General features: G+C 42.3%; 1 protein-coding gene across 1 annotated transcript; it reads left to right on the top strand.

Moving 5' to 3' along the window:
- Nucleotides 1-385: 385 nt before the first annotated feature.
- Nucleotides 386-18,947, top strand: ywhaba (tyrosine 3-monooxygenase/tryptophan 5-monooxygenase activation protein, beta polypeptide a). The gene is given in 6 exon segments (NM_001124468.1): nt 386-444; nt 16,639-16,939; nt 17,295-17,418; nt 17,752-17,915; nt 18,264-18,359; nt 18,492-18,947. Coding segments are annotated over 5 exon segments (735 nt in total). The 5' UTR covers nt 386-444; nt 16,639-16,645; the 3' UTR covers nt 18,549-18,947.
- The last annotated feature ends 1,556 nt before the right edge of the window (nt 18,948-20,503 follow it).

Here is a 20,503-nt window from a genome sequence, read left to right as displayed (position 1 = left end):
CAGGAGCTGATTACTGGCAAATGTTCTGCTGCTTGAGCTCCTGTTCCTCTTTAATAATATTAGCTCAAAAGTATTGTGGCGCTCCTGCAACTTTACATAAACAGTACAGCCAGACTATCCTGTCTCAACATCTGTGTTCTATGATTTACACTTTACATCGGACTGTAAGCAATCGCTTGGAGACAGTAACTATGGTGACCACTTACGTCATCGCATAGTGGCTCGCATACTCTCTATGACGTCAACTACCCTGCAGAATGCTTAGGAAACCCCGGAGTGCTGTTACCATAGATACTGGCGGGGGGAGGGGTGGAGTTTAGAGGAAGCGGAAGTGTTAGCGCAGGCGGAAGTGGTACTGCCCTGAAAATCCCGAGCAGCGAACGGAGGACAGCTTGGTACTCCCATCGTTTAGAGAAAAAGCAGGATTCAAAATACAAGCTAAATGTGAGTTCACTTGCATAAAAGTTCAATTATATTATTATCTCCTGGGTAAGATTGGTAATTGTGGGTTCATAATAACCCAACAATGTCTCCAATCGCTATCTGTGGCGGAAGGTGCCTATTGTGGTTTGGGGCTGGGTACAAGGATTTAGGCCGAGACGTGTGATTGAATAGCGAGCTAGAGCTCACAAGCTAGCTAGGAATTAGGTTATTGTAAATCACGTAGGGGAGATCTCAGATCTGCCCTGGGAAATATGAATCCAAATCCAAAATGGTACCGTAATGCTGATGTATATATCCACAGAAGACAGTTTTTTTTTGCAAGGCTAATGTTCCCTTGCCTGGTCTCCAGCTAATTTTACAAGTGAATGGACTGCAATGCACAGGTTTTTGCGATGACACTGGTGCTTAATAGCTACGAATTAAATGATATTTTCGTATATCCAACTCATTGGTAGCATTCAATTACTGTTGCTAGATAACGTTAGCTGGTTTGCTAACGGCAGATTTCATATTAAAATTCCGCAAGGGAATGCGACAGAGGGCGTTACTAGCTCTCCAGCTCCATCTTCAATGCCGGACTGGAATCTAGCAAGCTAGCGCTTTAGCGATTAGGTTGGCTACCGATTTTATAGCGCAATGGTGCAGTATATCCGCCATGGACTTTACATTTGACATCCGTGATCATAACTAGTCGATCGAAAGATGGTTATGTTGAAGGAAATTGTAGCGATAGTAAAACACAGTGACATTTAAGACACAGCCTTGGTAATGTAGGATACCATACTGTCATAGTATACCAGTTGTTTAAAAAAAAAAATCATAAATAAACTGATCTCAACTGGCGCAAGTGACACAGCCATTGTGAGCAAATCTGACCTTATCACAGTCGAAATTGACTTGAGATAACATGGCCACAAGAGCCGTGTAACTAACTATACATGGCCATAATAATAATAATAATACATTGGTTAAACAATAAAGCTAAGATCACCTGCTGCGTTGTCACTACTGCACGTTATTTCTTAGGGATGTATGTCCTTTGAAAACATGCCTTGCGTCTAGAGCTGGGTTTCACGTAAAAGTTATATGGTTAATTTCCTATAATGGTTGTTTAGAAGAAGAAAGTCTGCTGATTATGGCTTAAACTTTCTAGAGCCCCAATGGGGACAAATCGACATTTCTAAGAATGTCGTGTTTTCAAGATAGATTATCAGAAAACCACAATATTGGAGTTTGTTTAGTTGTGGCCAATCATAATGGACAAGTTTGCTTAAATATAATACCCAACATTTACCAAGCTGATCTTATATTGTCCTATGTCAGCATTATTTAGACATTCCGGTGTGGACAATATTTTCTTTATACCATTAAATGTGTGTTACTGGCCCAGAGAAAGGGGTTCCTTTCCTCTCAAAAAAAATGCTGAAAGTGTTCAAAGGTACATGTATACTGTGTTTTTAAAATATTTTTAATTACCTTTATTTAGCTAGGCAAGTCAGTTAAGAACAAATTATGATTTACAATGATGGCCTGTATGTCAATATATCAAATTAATTCAATCAATGCATGCATAACAAGAATCACTTTTTTTCTATTTTTTTATGAGCATTTGTTCTCATGTTGTCGTTTTGTGTCTTGGCTCCTTGTGTGCTGTGCACCTTCCTATTTACACACATACAGCAAGCCCCCCCCCCCCCCCCCCCCTTACAACTCCCAATAACAAAGATGAGATCCCTTCTTTCTCTCCTTTTTTTAAGACAAGAACTTTGAAAGTTTCTTCAAGTACAATTGCAAAAAGCATCAAGCGCTATGATGAAACAGGCTTTCATGTGGACCGCCACAGGAAAAGAAGACCCGGAGTTACCTCTGCTGCAGAGGATAAGTTCATTGGAGTTACCAGCCTCAGGAATTGTAGCTCAAATAAATGCTTCACAGAGTTCAAGTAACAGACACATCTCAACATCAACTGTTCAGATGAGTCTGCGTGAATCAGGCCTTAATGGTCAAATTGCTGCGAAGATACCACTACTAAAGGAAACCAATAAGAAGAAGAGACTTGCTTGGGTCAAAAAAAACCGAGTAACAGACATTACACCGATGGACATCGGTCCTTTTGATCTGAGTCCAAATGTGAGATTTTTGGTTCCAACTACTGTGGCTTTGTGAGACGCAGAGTAGATGAACGGATGATCTCGGCATGTGTGGTTACCACCGTGAAGCATGGAGGTGCTGCTGCTGCTGGGGTGCTTTGCTGGTGACACTGTTGATGATTTATTTAGAATTCATCTGTAACAGATGCCATTCATATTCTATCTCTGAAACTCACTTAGATAATACATTTGATACAGTGGTAGCAATACATTGCCTGCAATGACAACAAGCTTAGTTCGATGATGCTGTGACACACCGCCCCAGACCATGACGGACCCTCCACATCCAAATCGATCCTGCTCCAGAGTACAGGCCTCTGTGTAATGCTCATTCCTTCGACGATAAACGCAAATCCGACCATCACCTCTGGTGAGACACTGCGACTCGTCAGTGAAGAGCACTTTTTGCCAGTCCTGTCTGGTCCAGCGATGGTGGGTTTGTGCCCGTAGGCGACGTTGTTGACCGTGATGTCTGGTGAGGACCTGCCTTACAATCTAGAAGAAAAATAAACGTACACCTAATTAGCCGAGGTGCTGGCTAGCGGAGTAGAAAAATTAAAGAGAACTGCAGACTCTAGGAGCCGGACACTCTAGGAGCTCAGATGCAAAAATGTAATTACCAATGTTTCGACAGCCAAGCTGTCTTCATCAGGGTTCAATCAATTGTTGTTTGTATGCTGTTCTTTGTATGCCATTTTAATATTTGATAATTAACCAATGATATTAGGCCACTCTTGGCCATGATTACAGACACCGGTGTCTTTTGACAGAATATAAACGAGTCATCCCGCAGTATTTGTGAATATACCGTGATGAAGACAGCTTGGCTGTCGAAACATTGGTAATTACATTTTTGCATCTGAGCTCCTAGAGTGTCCGGCTGTTATTATATTTTCGAGGACCTGCCTTAGAACAGGCCTACAAGCTCTCAGTCCAGCCTCTCTCACCCTATTGTGGACAGTCTGAGCACCGATGGAGGGATTGCGCGTTCCTGGTGTAACTCGGGCAGTTGTTGCCATCCTGTACCTGTCCCGCAGGTGTGATGTTTGGATGTACCAATCCTGTGCAGGTGTTGTTACACGTGGTCTGTCTCCCTGTAGCGATGTCTTAGGCGTCTCACAGTACGGACATTGCAATTTATTGCCCTGGCCACATTTGCAGTCCTCATGCCTCCTTGCAGCATGTCTAAGGCACGTTCACAAAGGTAAGCAGGGACCCTAGGCATCTTTCTTTTGGTGTTTTTCAGAGTCAGTAGAAAGGCCTCTTTAGTGTCCTAAGATTTCATAACTGTGACCTTAATTGCCTATCGTCTGTAACCTCTTAACCTCTCTGGGATATGTGGGACGCTAGCGTCACACCTGGCCAAAAGCCAGGGAAAATGCAGAGCACCAAATTCAAATAAATTACTATAAAATCAAACTTTCATTTAATCACACATGCCATATAGCAAATTAAAGCTACACTTGTTGTGAATCCAGCCAACATGTCAGATTTCAAAAAGGCTTTTCGGCGAAAGCAACCAATGCTATTACCTAAACAAAGAGAGAAACCATATTTCAACCCTGCAGGCGCGACACAAAACGCAGAAATAAAAATATAATTCATGCCTTACCTTTGACAAGCTTATTTTGTTGGCACTCCAATATGTCCCATAAACATCACAAATGGTCCTTTTGTTCGATTAATTCCGTCGATATATATCCAAAATGTCAATTTATTTGGCGCATTTGATCCAGAAAAACACCGGTTCCAACTTGCTCAACGTGTCTACAAAATATCTCAAAAGTTACCTGAAACTTTGCCAAAACATTTCAATCTACTTTTGTAATACAACTTTAGGTATTTTTTAACATAAATAATCAATCAAATTGAAGACGGGATGATCTGTGTTCAATACAGGAAGAAAACAAACTGAAGCATGCTTTCTGGTCACGCGCCTCTATCTAACAGTACACTTCAAGTGACCCTCGTTCAAGATGACCGTACTTCATTACACAAAGGAATGACCTAAACCAATTTCTAAAGACTGTTGACATCCAGTGGAAGTGATAGGAATTGCAAGAAGGTTCCTTTAGAAATCTGGATTCCCAATGAAAACCCATTGAAAGAGAGTGAACTCAGGAAAAAAAATCGGAATGGTTTGTCCTCGGGGTTTCGCCTGCTAAATAAGTTCTCTTATACTCACAGACATGATTCAAACAGTTTTAGACACTTCGGAGTGTTTTCTATCCAAATCTACTAATAATATGCATATCTTATCTTCTGGTGATGAGTAGCAGGCAGTTGAATTTGGGGATGCATTTCATCTGGACGTGAAAATACTGCCCCCAAGAAGTTAAATGAAATTTGGGGGGGGGGGGGGGGGGCAACTCAGCTCCATTTATTGAATTGCGAAGCCCACTGATATTGCAAACTGCTTTAATGACTTTCATTGGCAAGATAAGCAAACTTAGGGATGACATGCCAGCAACAAACGCTGATACTACACATCCAAGTATATCGGACCATATTATGAAAGACAAGAATTGTACTTTTGAATTCCGTAAAGTCAGAGTGGAAGAGGTGAGAATTATTGTTGTCTATCAACAATGACAAGCCACCAGGGTCTGACAATCTAGATGGAAAATTACTGACGATAATGCCACTCCTATTTGCCACATCTTCAATTTAAGCCTACTAGAGAGTGTGTGCCCTCAGGCCTGGAGGGAAGCTGAAGTCATTCCGCTACCCTAGGATAGTAAAAGCCCCTTTTTACTGGCTCAAATAGCCAACCAATCAGCCAGTTACCAACCCGTAGTAAACCTCTGGATTTTGTTTTTGACCCGATACAATGCTATTTTACAGTAAACAAATTGACAACAGAATTTCAGCATGGTTATAGGGAAGGACACTCAACAAGCACAGCACTTACACAAATGACTGATTTGACTGAGAAATCTATGATAAAATGATTGTTGGGGCTGTCTTGCTAGACTTCAGTGCAGCGTTTGACATTATTGATCACTGTCTACTCCTGGAAAAACGTATGTGTTATGGCTTTACACCCCCTGCTATAATGTGGACAAAGAGTTACTTGTCTAACAAAACACAGAGGGTGTTCTTTAATGGAAGCCTATCAAATATAATCCAGTTTGAATCAGGAATTCCTCACGGTAGCTGTTTTTAGGCCCCTTGGTTTTTTACATTTTTACTAATGACATGCCACTGACTACGGCCAGAGTTTCTATGTATGCGGATGACTCAACATGATACATGTCAGCTACTACAGCGACTGATATGACTGCAACACTCAACAAAGAGCTGCAGTTAGAGTGGGTGGCGAGGAATAAATGAGCCCTAAATATTTCTAAAACTAAAAGCATTGTATTTGGGTCAAATCATTCACTAAACCTCAACTAAATCTTGTAATAAATCATGTGGAAATTTAGCAAGTTGAGGTGACTAAACCCTGTTTCTAGTCTGCATCGAAATAGCGGTCCTTGTGTACATAGCATCGAGCATGGTGGCGACACAGTTGAGAGAGTGCCACCAAATGGCTTGAACACAGCCTGTAGGCTGTTTTGTTGAGCAGTGGTTCAATGCCATGACAGAGGGTATCACGTCGCTGCAGGTGCAGTTGATGAGCTTATTTCTCGAGTCAGTTGTTCGAAAGGAGCTAGCTAGTGTGTTCATATGCCTTTGAAATGGCAGCAGCGGTATGACAACCAGCACATTCATGAGCATGAAATACGACTTTCCTCAGTACGACATCCTTGACGACCCACTGTGCTATCAGACTCCGCATGCTCATCGCTGGTTCAAATGTCAGTTGTGAAGCTAATAGCAGTGATGCTATTAGCAGTGACGCTATTACATCTAAAAAATAGTGCACTTGGTAGTGTGTACCGGTGCTCGACCAGTCGGCGGAAGCCAACATCTCCCACGACAGAGAGCGGTTGATTGTCAAGGGCAATGTATTCCATTATCTTGGCGTTAATGGATTTCTCCTCCGAGCTGTCTCGCTGAAATGTTCTTACTCTTTCAAATGACTGCTCGATCCACACAGCACACTTGCTAGGTTAGGAATGCTGTGTAGCTCTAAATTTTACTTGCACGTCAGCTTTGACATCGGTTTTGCACATCGGCGTTAAACTAGACATTGAGCCATTGTTGATGGTGGCATTTTTTCGTCCGATTCTGATATTTCGTGCATCCCTAGTTACTACATGATTTTGTGTTATTTTATAGTTTTGATGTCTTCACTATTCTACAATGAAGAAAGTAGTAAAGTGATTGAGTAGCTGTGTCCAAACTTTTGACTGTATATCGTAAATTGCCCTTAAGTTAATAAAATGTAGATTGTTTTTTGGCTATTGCCAGCCCTACTTAAAATATAGAAATTATGTAACTAGTATTGTATTTTTGTATCATCTTTAAAATGAACAAGATAAAACAAACATTCAGATAGGATGATGGGGACAATTTCAGTGAAAAATATAAGAGGGCAACAGTACTTGTGCAAGGTTTCAGAATGATAACTTCCAAAATGAGTGTGCTTACATGACATTTATCATGAAGTCACCCAGGTGTCCCACACAAGTAGCCCAAATGTAAATTTGGCCCAAGTGGCCAAATTGGTGAAGGTATACATTTTGAAACAAATAACTATATACAAAATACCAAAATGGTATTCTAACACCCCACCCCAAAATAAATTGAGGGAAATAAATGAAAACAAATAATTATTTATTTAAAAAATATATGAACAAATAAATATATATAGATTTACAAAATTAATATGGGTAACTATTTACACACTTTCAATATTTTGAAGACCCTCAGTCCTCTATCAAATCAATTTATATAGCCCCAGCCTAAAACCCCAAACAGCAAGCAATGCAGGTGTAGAAGCACGGTGGCTAGGAAAAACACCCTAGAGAGGCAAAAACCTAGGAAGAAACCTAGAGGAACCAGGCTATGAGGGGTGGCCAGTCCTCTTCTGGCTGTGCCGGGTGGAGATCACAGTGGTTGTAGAGGGTGTAACAGGACAACACCTCAAGAGTAAAAATGAACAGTTTAGGGTTCCATAGCCGCAGGCAGAACAGTTGAAAGGCCAGGTGGACTGGGGACAGCAAGGAGTCGTCATGCCAGGTATTCCTGACGCATGGTCCTAGGGCTCAGGTCCTCCGAAAGAGAGAATTAGAGAGAGCATACTTAAATTCACACAGGACACCGGATAAGACTCCCATTCGGAGTCAGTGTCACTGTGAAAGAAAATGTTCAGTTAGAATAGTTTCACATATGAGCCCTGTACCAACAGGTATGATAAACATATATATATATATATATATATATATATATATATATATATATATATATATATATATATATATATATATATATATATATATATATAGAGAGAGAGAGTTGAAGGTTGAATATCCCTTCAACAAGCTTCCCACAATAAGTTGGGTGAATTTTTGCATGTTCCTCCTGACAGAACTGGTGTCAGGTTTGTAGGCCTCCTTGCTCGCATATGCTTTTTCACTTCTGCCCACACATTTTCTATAGGATTGAGGTCAGGGATTTGTGATGGCCACTCCAATACCTTGACTTTGGAAGTATGCTTGGGGTCATTGTAAATTTGGAAGACCCATTTGCGACCCAGCTTTAACTTCCTGACTGATGTCTTGAGATGTTGCTTCCAATATATCCACATAATTTTCCTCCCTCATGATGCCATCTATTTTGTGAGGCGCACCAGTCCCTCCTGCAGCAAAGCACCCCCACAAGATGATGCTGCCACCCCCTGTGCATCACGGTTGGGATGGTGTTCTTCGGCTTGCATGCCTTCCACTTTTTCCCTCAAACATAACGATGGTCATTATGGCCACGCATTTCTATTTTTGTTTCATCAGACCAGAGGACATTTCTCCAAAAAGTACGATCTTTGTCCCCATGTGCAATTGCAAATCGTAGTCTGGCTTTTTTATGGCGGTTTTGGAGCTGTGGCTTCTTCCTTGCTGAGCGACCTTTCAGGTTATGTTGATATAGGACTCGTTTTACTGTGGATATAGATACTTTTGTACCTGTTTCCTCCAGCATCTTCACAAGGTCCTTTTGCTGTAGTTCTGGGATTGATTTGCACTTTTCGCATTAAAGTAAGTTCATCTTTTGGAGCCTTCCTGAGTGGTATGACGGCTGCGTGGTACCATGGTGTTTATACTTGCGTACTATTATTTGTACAGATGAGCGTGGTACCTTCAGGCATTTGGAAGGTCAGACTTGTGGAGGTGTACAATTTTTCTTGGCTGATTTCTTTTGATTTTCCCATGATGTCAAGCAAAGAGGCACCGAGTTTGAAGATAGGCCTTGAAATACATCCACTGGTACACCTCCAATTGACTCAAATTATGTAAATTAGCCTATCAGAAGCTTCTAAAGCCATGACTTCATTTTCTGGAATTTTCCAAGCTAAAAAATATTTTTCCAAGGTAAAAATCTGTCATTCTGTCCCTGAGCAAGGCAGTTAACCCACTGTTCCCTGGGCGCCGAAGACGTGGATGCCGATGAAGGCAGCCCTCCGCACAACTGATTCAGAGGGGTTGGGTTAAATGCGGAAGACACATTTCAGTTGAATGCATTCAGACATTCAACTGACTAGGTAACAGTCACACTGTAAATTAAAGGAATGGGTGGATTTTTCCTTTAAGTTGTTTGGCAAATGCACATGTTTTAGAAACTTTAACCTGCTCTTTTCTGGTTAGGAAATCAAAGTTCGCCTGCATGAAGAATTATTTGAAAAGATTGCTTTTTGGTAAGCTGAAGCTCCTTTCCCTTTGTCAATTACCCACACTGCGCTGTAGTCTCTTCAATCACAAGGCAGTTAATACTATTGTCACCCATCAGAATATTATCACCCATCAGAATATTGTAACTCTAATCTGGTCTTTAAGCTACATCTATTATTACTACATCTATGTGTAAAATTAGTTTTGATATAGTTTAGGTCAGGTGTCACTAGCCTTCTCAAGATCACTTTCTGAGTCAAAATGCAACCCGAGATCTACTGCTCAGATTTTCTTTTAACGTGTCTTAAAACATTTAAGTCTATGCAACACTAACCTATTAAAAACAGTACTGTAGCAATGAGATTTGTGCAATGGGCTATAGGCCCAATACGTTATCACCGCACATTGGCTGCGTGAATTGCCCTCCCAATGCATTGTCCCCCGTCCCCAAAAAAGTTAATTTAAAACTGTGAGTTATATGATCACAGCGGTAATAGATAAGTCATTGTATTACTTTTGAGTCACAGCTGATTGAGCATACATTTAAATAATTTGCTTATTTTTTACTTTACTGGGCTGATGGTGCCTGCATCTGATGGTCAGTCTCAGCGGAGGGAGAGAGCAGCTGACTGAGGGTCTGTCTTCCCTTTCCTCTGCTGACACTGACCAAAAAGGGACACCGTTTTCTAGCTGATGACAACTCACGCACCACAAATTCATGCTGTGAACAGAGAAAGTGAAATATCAAATCAAATTTTATTTGTCACGGTTAGCAGATGTTAATGAGAGTGTAGCGAAATGCTTGTGCTTCTAGTTCCGACAATGCAGTAATAACCAACAAGTAATCTAGCTAACAATTCCAAAACTACTACCTTACACAAGTGTAAGGGGATATGTACAAGTGTAAGGGGATATGTACATAAAGATATATGAATGAGTGATAGTATAGAGCGGAATAGGCAAGATACAGTAGATGGTATTGAGTGCAGTATAGACATATGAGATGAGTATGTAAACAAAGTGGCATAGTTAAAGTAGCTAGTGATACATGTATTACATAAAGATGCAGTAGATGATATAGAGTACAGTATATACGTATACATATGAGATGAATAATGTAGGGTATGTAAACATTATATTAGGTAGCATTGTTTAAAGTGGCTAGTGATATATTTTACATCATTTCCCATCGATTCCCATTATTAAAGTGGCTGGAGTTGAGTCAGTGTGTTGGCAGCAGCCACTCAATGTTAGTGGTGGCTGTTTAACAGTCTGATGGCCTTGAGATAGAAGCTGTTTTTCAGTCTCTCGGTCCCAGCTTTGATGCACCTGTACTGACCTCGCCTTCTGGATGATAGCGGGGTGAACAGGCAGTGGCTCGGGTGGTTGTTGTCCTTGATGGTCTTTATGGCCTTCCTGTGACATCGGGTGGTGTAGGTGTCCTGGAGGGCAGGTAGTTTGCCCCCGGTGATGCGTTGTGCAGACCTCACTACCCTCTGGAGAGCCTTACGGTTGTGGGCGGAGCAGTTGCCATACCAGGCGGTGATACAGCCCGACAGGATACTCTCGATTGTGCATCTGTAGAAGTTTGTGTGCTTTTGGTGACAAGCCAAATTTCTTCAGCCTCCTGAGGTTGAAGAGGCGCTGCTGCGCCTTCTTCACGATGCTGTCTGTGTGGGTGGACCAATTCAGTTTGTCTGTGATGTGTACGCCGAGGAATTTAACTTACTACCCTCTCCGCTACTGTTCCATCGATGTGGATAGGGGGGTGTTCCCTCTGCTGTTTCCTGAAGTCCACAATCATCTCCTTAGTTTTGTTGACGTTGAGTGTGAGGTTATTTTCCTGACACCACACTCCGAGGGCCCTCACCCTGTAGGCCGTCTCGTCGTTGTTGGTAATCAAGCCTACCACTGTTGTGTCGTCCACAAACTTGATGATTGAGTTGGAGGCGTGCGTGGCCACGCAGTCGTGGGTGAACAGGGAGTACAGGAGAGGGCCCCAGTGTTGAGGATCAGCAGGGTGGAGATGTTGTTGCCTACCCTCACCACCTGGGGGCGGCCCATCAGGAAGTCCAGTACCCAGTTGCACAGGGCGGGGTCGAGACCCAGGGTCTCGAGCTTGATGACCAGCTTGGAGGGCACTATGGTGTTAAATGCCGAGCTGTAGTCGATGAACAGCATTCTCACATAGGTATTCCTCTTGTCCAGATGTGTTAGGGCAATGTGCAGTGTGGTTGAGATTGCATCGTCTGTGGACCTATTTGGGCGGTAAGCAAATTGGAGTGGGTCTAGGGTGTCGGGTAGGGTGGAGGTGATATGGCCCTAGTCTCTCAAAGCACTTCATGATGACGGAAGTGAGTGCTACGGGGTAGTCGTTTAGCTCAGTTACCTTAGCTTTCTTGGGAACAGGAACAATGGTGGCCCTCTTGAAGCATGTGGGAACAACAGACTGGGATAGGGATTGATTGAATGAATATGTCTGTAAACACACCAGCCATCTGGTCTGCGCATGCTCTGAGGGCGCGTCTGGGCCTGCAGCCTTGCGAGGGTTGACACGTTTAAATGTTTTCCTCACGTCGGCTGCTGTGAAGGAGAGTCCGCATGTTTTAGTTGCGGGCCGTGTCAGTGGCACTGTATTGTCCTCAAAGCGAGCAAAAAAGTTATTTAGTCTGCCTGGGAGCAAGACATCCTGGTCCGTGACGGGGCTGGTTTTCTTTTTGTAGTCCGTGATTGACTGTAGACCCTGCCACATACCTCTTGTGTCTGAGCCGTTGAATTGAGATTCTACTTTGTCTCTATACTGACGCTTAGCTTGTTTGATTGCCTTGCGGAGGGAATAGTTACACTGTTTGTATTCGGTCATGTTTCCGGTCACCTTGCCCTGATTAAAAGCAGTGGTTCGCGCTTTCAGTTTCACGCCAATGCTGCCATCAATCCACGGTTTCTGGTTTGGGAATGTTTTAATCGTTGCTATGGGAACGACATCTTCAACGCACGTTCTAATGAACTTGCTCACCGAATCAGCGTATTCGTCAATGTTGTTGTCTGACGCAATACGAAACATATCCCAGTCCACGTGATGGAAGCAGTCTTGGTGGAATCAGATTGGTCGGACTAGCGTTGAACAGACCTCAGCGCGGGAGCTTCTTGTTTTAGTTTCTGTCTGTAAGCAGGGATCAACAAAATGGAGTCGTGGTCAGCTTTTTACGAAAGGAGAGCGGGGCAGGGCCTTATATGCGTCGCAGAAGTTAGAATAGCAATGATCCAAGGTTTTTCCAGCCCTGGTTGCGCAATCGATATGCTGATACAATTTAGGGAGTCTTGTTTTCAGATTAGCCTTGTTAAAATCCCCAGCTACAATGAATGCAGCCTCCGGATATATGGATTCCAGTTTGCAAAGAGTCAAATAAAGTTCGTTCAGAGCCATCGATGTGTCTGCTTGGGGGGGAATATATACGGCTGTGATTATAATCGAAGAGAATTCCCTTGGTAGATAATGCGGTCGACATTTGATTGTGAGGAATTCTAAATCAGGTGAACAGAAGGACTTGAGTTCCTGTATGTTGTTGTGGCCACACCACGTCACGTTAACCATCTTCTTACCAGAAAGATGTTTATTTCTGTCCGCGCGATGTGTGGAGAAACCAGCTGGATATTAAAAAATAACCAAGACGCTAATAAAAACGCAAGCCTATCGATACACTTTCCTACTCATTCGTTACAGCTGCAGCGCTGGTTGTAGCACGAGTGGAAGTGGGAAGAATATGCATTTTATGGCTTATAAAGGTGTTGAATAAAAAGAGTTGACAGTGCTGAGTAAGGACTTACATGAACTCACTCATAAAAACAGCAGCTCTCGTCATGGTTTAAAAAAAAAAATCTTGCAGTATCAGTTTTAATGTAGCTTTTTTTTAAATTCCTGCTACATTACTGCAGACACGGTAAACTGAGCCACACGATTGGCCAGCGGTAGGCCTTTAGTGCACTTGATTTACTCTCCGGGCCAGCCTGGAAGGCAGGGTCCGTAACTTCAGACACATGTTTCAAAATGCAAACTCTTTGCCTGCTCAGCGCTCAGGCCAGCTAAACCTTTTTTACAGAAATGTTTGTCGATCGACTGAAAGCGATTGGTTGGTGACCACTGGTTAGGGTGTAGTTTCAACCTATTTTAATAGTATTTTTGTTCAACTAGGCAAGTCCGTTAAGAACAAATTCTTATTTTACAATGATGGCCTAACCCGGACGACACTAGGCCAATTGTGCCCGCCCTATGGGACTCCTGATCACGTCTGGTTGTGATACAGCCCGGGATCGAACCAGAGTCTGTAGTGATGCCTCTAGCACTGAGATGCAGTGTTTTAGACCGCTGTGCCACTCGGGAGCCCATGGGCCATTGTCAGATGGCAGCCAAGTGCAAGGGGGGAAAATTACATGTCCTCAGTGTTTTGAATAGGCTTATTTAAGAAAAGTCAAGGATGGGGGGGGCATGACTTTGAAAATGGCAGAATAATTCAAATGTTAAATTCATATATGATCTCAATGATGCTCTCTGAGTTTAGTTGTCTATGATTAGTCTCTCCTCGGTCATCTTTCAAATACCCACGTGATGTTGTATGCTCCTGAAAACCAATGAGTAGATGGGAGAGGTGGGACTTCCAGCATGTCAAGTGTCTCAAAAATAGACATGTTATATTTTATCGTTTGACTACGCATACTCTCGTTCAGGCCTGTGAGCGCCGTGGGTGAAATGGTTGAATAACATGTACACTACCAGTCAAAAGTTTGGACACACATACTCATTCAAGGGTTTGTTATTCTTTTTTTTATTGTTATTATTTTCTACATTGTAGAATAATAGTGAAGACATCAACTATGAAATAACACATTAAATCCTGTAGTAACCAAGAAAGTGTTAAACAAATCCAAATATATTTTAGATAATTCAAAGTAGCTACCCTTTGCCTTGATGACAGTTTTGCACAGTCTTGGCATTCTCTCAACCAGCTTCCCCTGGAATACTTTTCCAACAGTCTTGAAGGAGTTCCCACATATGCTGAGCACTTGTTGGCTGCTTTTCCTTCACTCTGCGGTCCAACTTATCCCAAACCATCTCAATTGGGTTGAGGTTGGGTGATTGTGGAGGCCAGGTCATCTGATGCAGCACTCCGTCACTCTCTTTCTCGGTCAAATAGCCCTTATACAGCCTGGAGGTGTGTTCGGTCATTGTCCTGTTGAAAAACAAATGATAGTCCCACTAAGCGCAAACCAGATGCGATGGCATATCGCTGCAGAATGCTGTGGTTGCCATGCTGGTTAATTGTGCCTTGAATTCTAAATAAATTAAGAATATTGTCACCAGCAAAGCACCATAACACCACCTCCTCCATGCTTCATGGTGGGAACCACGCATGTGCCGATCATCCGTTCACCTACTCTGCATCTCAGAAAGACACGGTGGTTAGAACCGAAAATGTATAATTTGGACTCTTCAGACCAAAGGAGATTTTCACCTGTCTATTGTCCATTGCTCTCTTATTATTGGTGTCCGTTAGTAGTGGTTTCTTTGCAGCAATTTAACCATGAAGGCCTGATTCACGCAGTCTCCTCTGAACAGTTGATTTTGAGATGTCTGTTACTTGAACTCTGTGAAGCATTTATTTGGGCTACAATTTCTGAAGCTGGTAACTCTAATGAACTTATCCTCTGCAGCAGAGGTAACTCTGGGTCTTGATGGATGATGGGTTTTTGCGACTGTACTTGAAGAAATGTTCCGTATTAACTGACCTTTGTCTTAAAGTAATGATGGACTGTCATTTCTCTTTGCTTTTATGAGCTGTTCTTACCATAACATGGACTTGGTCTTTAACCAAATAGAGCTATCTTCTGTATATCACCCCTACCTTGTCACAACATAAATGCTTGGCTCAAATGTATTAAGGAGGAAAGAAATTCCACAAATTGACTTTTAACAAGGCACACCTGCTAATTGAAATGCATTCCAGGTGAATACCTCGTGAAGCTGGTTGAGAGAATGCCAAGAGTGTGCAAAGCTGTCATCAAGACAAAGGGTGGCTACTTTGAAAAATCTTAAGTAAAAATGTATATTTTGGATTTATTAAACACGTGTTATTTCATAGTTTTGATATCTTCACTATTATTCTACAATTGTAGAAAATAGTACAAATGTGGCCTCCCGAGTGGCGCAGTGGTCGAAGGCACTGCATCGCAGTTGCTAGCTGTGCCACTAGAGATCCTGGTTCGAGTCCAGGCTCTGTTACAGCCGGCCGCGAACAGGAGACTTATGGGGTGGCGCACAATTGGCCCAGCGTCATCCGGGTTAGGCGAGGGTTTGGCTGGCAGGGATGTCCTTGTTCCATCGTGCTCTAGCGACTCCTGTGGCTGGCCGGGTGCATGCACGCTGACACGGTCGCCAGGTGTAGTGTTTCCTCCGAACACGTTGGTGTCGTACGGGAGTTGCAGCGATGAGACAAGACTGTAACTACCAATTGGACACCATGAAATTTGGGAGAAAATGGGTTAAAAGTAAAAACAAAAAATCAAGATAAACCCGCGAATGAGTAGGTGTCCAAACCTTTGACTGGTACATTTATTTTGCAACGCTCGTGCACGGAATGTAGCCGCTGTGGTTTGCATGTAAGGGAGTAGTTCCTGACGGGTATCTGAAAGGTTTTTTGATGTTTATTAATCAATTTGATCGTGTAGCCTATTGAATACTCAATAATTTTCCATTTGAAGAACACTTGCAGGTTTTGGGTCAGTTCCATTTAAATTCAGTCAAGTAAACTTGCTTTTCAGTTTACTTCCAGAATTAACTGAATTAAAATGAAATTGACCCGGACATGTCTGGACATGCTATTGGGTTGTCTTTATATCCGTATATTAATGCATATTTAAAAATCCTAATCATTATCAGTCAGAGAGACGTCTGTGCTAATAGGCTATTGGTTTGTTGGGCATTTTATTACGCCTAATAACTGAGTATTCAGTAGGCTACATGATAAAACTGATTAATAAAATCAGAACATTCTAAAACTTTTCAGGACCCACAGAGGTGCACATTAATGTTCTAGCCCAGTACAAGCACACCAGATGCATCTAATCAGGTCTGTTAGTATACGACTATATAAAAACATGTCATCCCCTTGGGTCCACAGTACTAGGATTGTAGAATGGGTAACCTCATACTTTCTAACACTACTAATAACTGTTGCTTGGTGTGACTATGACCACAATAACTCTGTGCCATTTCACAGCCCCGACATGGACAAGAACGACCTGGTACAGAAGGCTAAGCTGGCCGAGCAGGCCGAACGCTATGACGACATGGCGGCGGCGATGAAAGCGGTGACGGAGCAGGGCGGCGAGCTCTCCAACGAGGAGCGCAACCTGCTGTCGGTGGCCTACAAGAATGTCGTGGGGGCGCGTCGCTCCTCCTGGCGCGTCATCTCCAGCATCGAGCAGAAGACCGAAGGCAACGAGAAGAAGCAGCAGATGGCCCGTGAATACCGCGAGAAGATTGAGGCCGAGCTGCAGGACATCTGCAAGGATGTGCTGGTGAGAGAGCTTGCTAGTCTATGCAAGCGGGGGCTTGCTAGTCTATGTGCCCTACATCGCTTTTAAAGGAGTCCCTTGATGCTATGGGGACGGGGTGATATAACGTGACACTGGGGAGTTACATTCATTTAGAGTCCAGGCAATTTGGGAATGTGGTTGGAAGTGGAAATTGTACAGGGAAAATGCCCTATTTACACAACAAGCATTTTTCATTTAGCGTGAATGTGAGCTGGAATGAATTTGACACCAAAGCAAGGTTGCAGAGCATCTATTTTTGGTTAATCTTTTGTGTGGTCCTGTGTGTTGAAAGAGTGGAGTTGACTGACACCCAATCAACCCCTTTTCTTGGTTTTAGGCACTCCTCGACAATTACCTCATTGCCAATGCGACTCAGGCAGAAAGCAAGGTGTTCTACCTTAAAATGAAAGGTGACTACTACAGATATCTGTCCGAGGTGGCATCTGGAGACTCAAAAAAGAGTAAGTAGATCTCTGTTCTGTGAGGAAGCTTCCGAGTCACACTGTTGCCAAGAACCCATAATTGTTAATTGGCCACTTTTCCTCAGCCTCTGATTATCATGGAAATAAGCAAAACCTACATTTTTATAATCTGCTGCTTGCAGTGCTTTTTAAGGCTTAAGTGGTATCATCACTGGCCTGATTTGATGTCCACAGTACATAATATCTAGACAATGTTCAATCAGTATCCATTATACAGGAGATGCTCTGTGAAATGAAACATTAATTCTCTTCAACAAAAGCATGATGAGTGAATGGTGTTAATTCATTGGGCCCCTTCGCTCCCCATCACAGCCACAGTGGAGAACTCCCAGCAGGCCTACCAGGAGGCATTTGACATCAGCAAGAAGGACATGCAGCCGACACACCCCATCAGGCTGGGCCTCGCTCTCAACTTTTCCGTCTTCTATTACGAGATCCTCAACTCCCCCGAGCAAGCCTGCAGTTTGGCGAAGGCGGTGGGGCACCGTTATACTCTCACACACGTTACACCATCACACTGCAGTGACTGCGTGATACAGAAGGAGCCTTTTTTGGCCTCCGAATCAATACGGAGTGCAAACACGCCCCTCCTGCTCAGCTTTTTTACACAAACCTGCTCGTTAACACCGGTGCTTGTGCTGTTGGCATTTGCCAAATATTTAAATGAAAAATAGACTGTTGACTGTTGTGATGGTGCTTTGTCATCTGGAGTACCAAGCTTTGTCAATTGGTAAAGTGTTTTGGAGGCATTTTATGCTGTGGTATTCTGAGCCTTATAAAACATGTTTTTTTTACCCCCTTCCATATACCTATTTTCCCTATAGGCTTTCGATGAAGCGATCGCCGAACTTGACACCTTGAACGAGGACTCTTACAAAGACAGCACCTTGATCATGCAGCTACTAAGGGACAATCTCACTGTAAGTGCTTACTGCCAATATGTGCCTTGCCAATGTCATGCCATTCAAATGCATTATCGTTCGATAGACTTGGAACTGAATGCCTCGAGTGTATGAATCCAATGTTTTTTTGTTTTTTCCCCCTCTCTACAGCTGTGGACATCAGAAAACCAGGGTGACGAGGGGGATGCCGGCGAAGGGGAGAACTAAAGGCGTTGCACATCACTGTTAATCCACCCACACTCTTCTTTCTCTTATTTTACACATATACAGCCCATACATCCCTGCTCCATCCAGCCCCCTCCCTTTCTGTATGACAAGCAGCATGAATTGTACCTGACCTACCAGTTGTGCCCTTTCTCAGATATGCTCAGTTGTTAACAAGCAGAGTATTGTTTTGTGAGGATAAAAGAAAAAGAAATTTACCCGGTTGAGTGGCAAGGCCATTCACCCCCCCTTCCCCTTTTGATTCTCTCCTAACATTTCATAAAGATATGTTCTTTCACCTAGCAAGATATGCATTTTAGTATCCTTTTTTGCTTTGCTAGTGTACTGGCGATTGCTGGTTTTTATTCAAAAAGGTCATTAAACTGTCCGTTTATTTTCAACAAACACTGTGATGCTTAGTTTTTCTCCACATAATCACAAGTTCTGGTCGCTAAAATTCAGTACTGTATGTAGCAGTGCAATTCTGCTGTGGCCTCATAGAGAATGGTAGAAGAGGTTGTATTGTGACACTGACTAACATGCATATTGCTGTGTATTGTACATTTTATTTTGGATCTGAAACTAAAATGAATACAAGGGACCCTAGGTTTTGCCATTCAATGTATGTCCAGCTGAAAAGAAAAAAAACATTCCATTAGAACCTAACATTAAAGATAGACTCAGCGAAATAACGTTGCAGCACTGCAGATATTGAGATGAGCAAGACTTTGGTCTTACACGGTCACACAGTATCTGTGCATGCGCACAGGTTTGCTTCACATTGTTAGTGTGGTAGGTACGAGACCAAGACAGAGTGAAAGTTGAGCTCCCACTTCAGCGCTCTTAGTTGCGGAAATAGACCCACTATGCTGTTTACTTTCTGCATTGACGTCATTTCAGAGTCTACCTTCAAGATGTTATATATTTTTTGAACAAACCGGAGCATTCTCCTAATGGTATGTACTAGAACAGTTGACAAAAAGGTGCTGTTTGACATTAGTATAATAATACTATTTTGTTCTTAAATGTTACTTTTTTGCTTTGCGTAATAGTGACTTGCACATTGGTTCAAAACTGTAAATTGTAAACCCTTTTAAAATACATTTTAAATCTGTCTTAAATTTTGTTAACCTGCTTGCAAAGAAACACCTTAAAGCTGTTTTACGTTGAACTTTTACATATTGGTTATTAAAGCCTTTCTTGAAGGCCTTATGCTGACAGTCCAAACTGACCAGTCAAAAGTTAGATTTCATAAAGGAAACAATAAGAGAATGCATGCTCTTGCCCACGAAGAGTGTGTAAGCAAGTCCCCTTATGTAAATTGTGTCAGTCAGAGATGGCATTGATGCTTTTGTTTTGTGTATCTCCAGACTTAAGGGTCTATCAGAGACCATATTGTAGTGGAATGCGGTCAGTGGATGGGTTAGATTCTGGAGTAGTGCAAGGAACTTGAAGAAGTAGCTGAATTCACTCAGTGTCACAATACTTTGTCATCACCATAACATTCCACTTAGGTGTTGAATTCATCTGGTTCAGTCTTGCTGAAGACAATATTTCATGCACTGAAAAAAATCTCCCCGTTAGCTGATTAAATGGCAGTTATTCTACGCTTAATTAAAAAAATGCAGTAGTGAATGTGGAACCGAGCCTGTCTGTATATCTGGTATCTCCAATTGCTTTGTTTTTACTGACCAGTATTCTGCCTAAAGTTTGCTTCTGTGATGGTTTATATTGCTTAGCGCGCACGTGGTTGTGAAAATTTAGAATAGCATTAAAACAAAAATACACAAAAAAAACAGCCCCTGGTTATTGATGTAATACTAGATTTGTATGTCTTTTAAAACAGTTCTAGTTTCACCCTACATGTTATCAGGAAAATGTAAAAGACAATTTAAAGTGAAATAAAAGTTTTATCAGTTCCAAATTGTCCTGTTTTGTTTTTGTAACGAGTGGTTTGT

This window comes from Oncorhynchus mykiss, chromosome 7 (genome assembly GCF_057628025.1).
Source record: "Oncorhynchus mykiss isolate SJ-2025 chromosome 7, ASM5762802v1, whole genome shotgun sequence".
Lineage (NCBI taxonomy): Eukaryota > Metazoa > Chordata > Actinopteri > Salmoniformes > Salmonidae > Oncorhynchus > Oncorhynchus mykiss.
The sequence above is the reverse complement of the archived record's forward strand: the minus strand, read 5'-3'. Positions and strand labels throughout refer to the sequence as shown.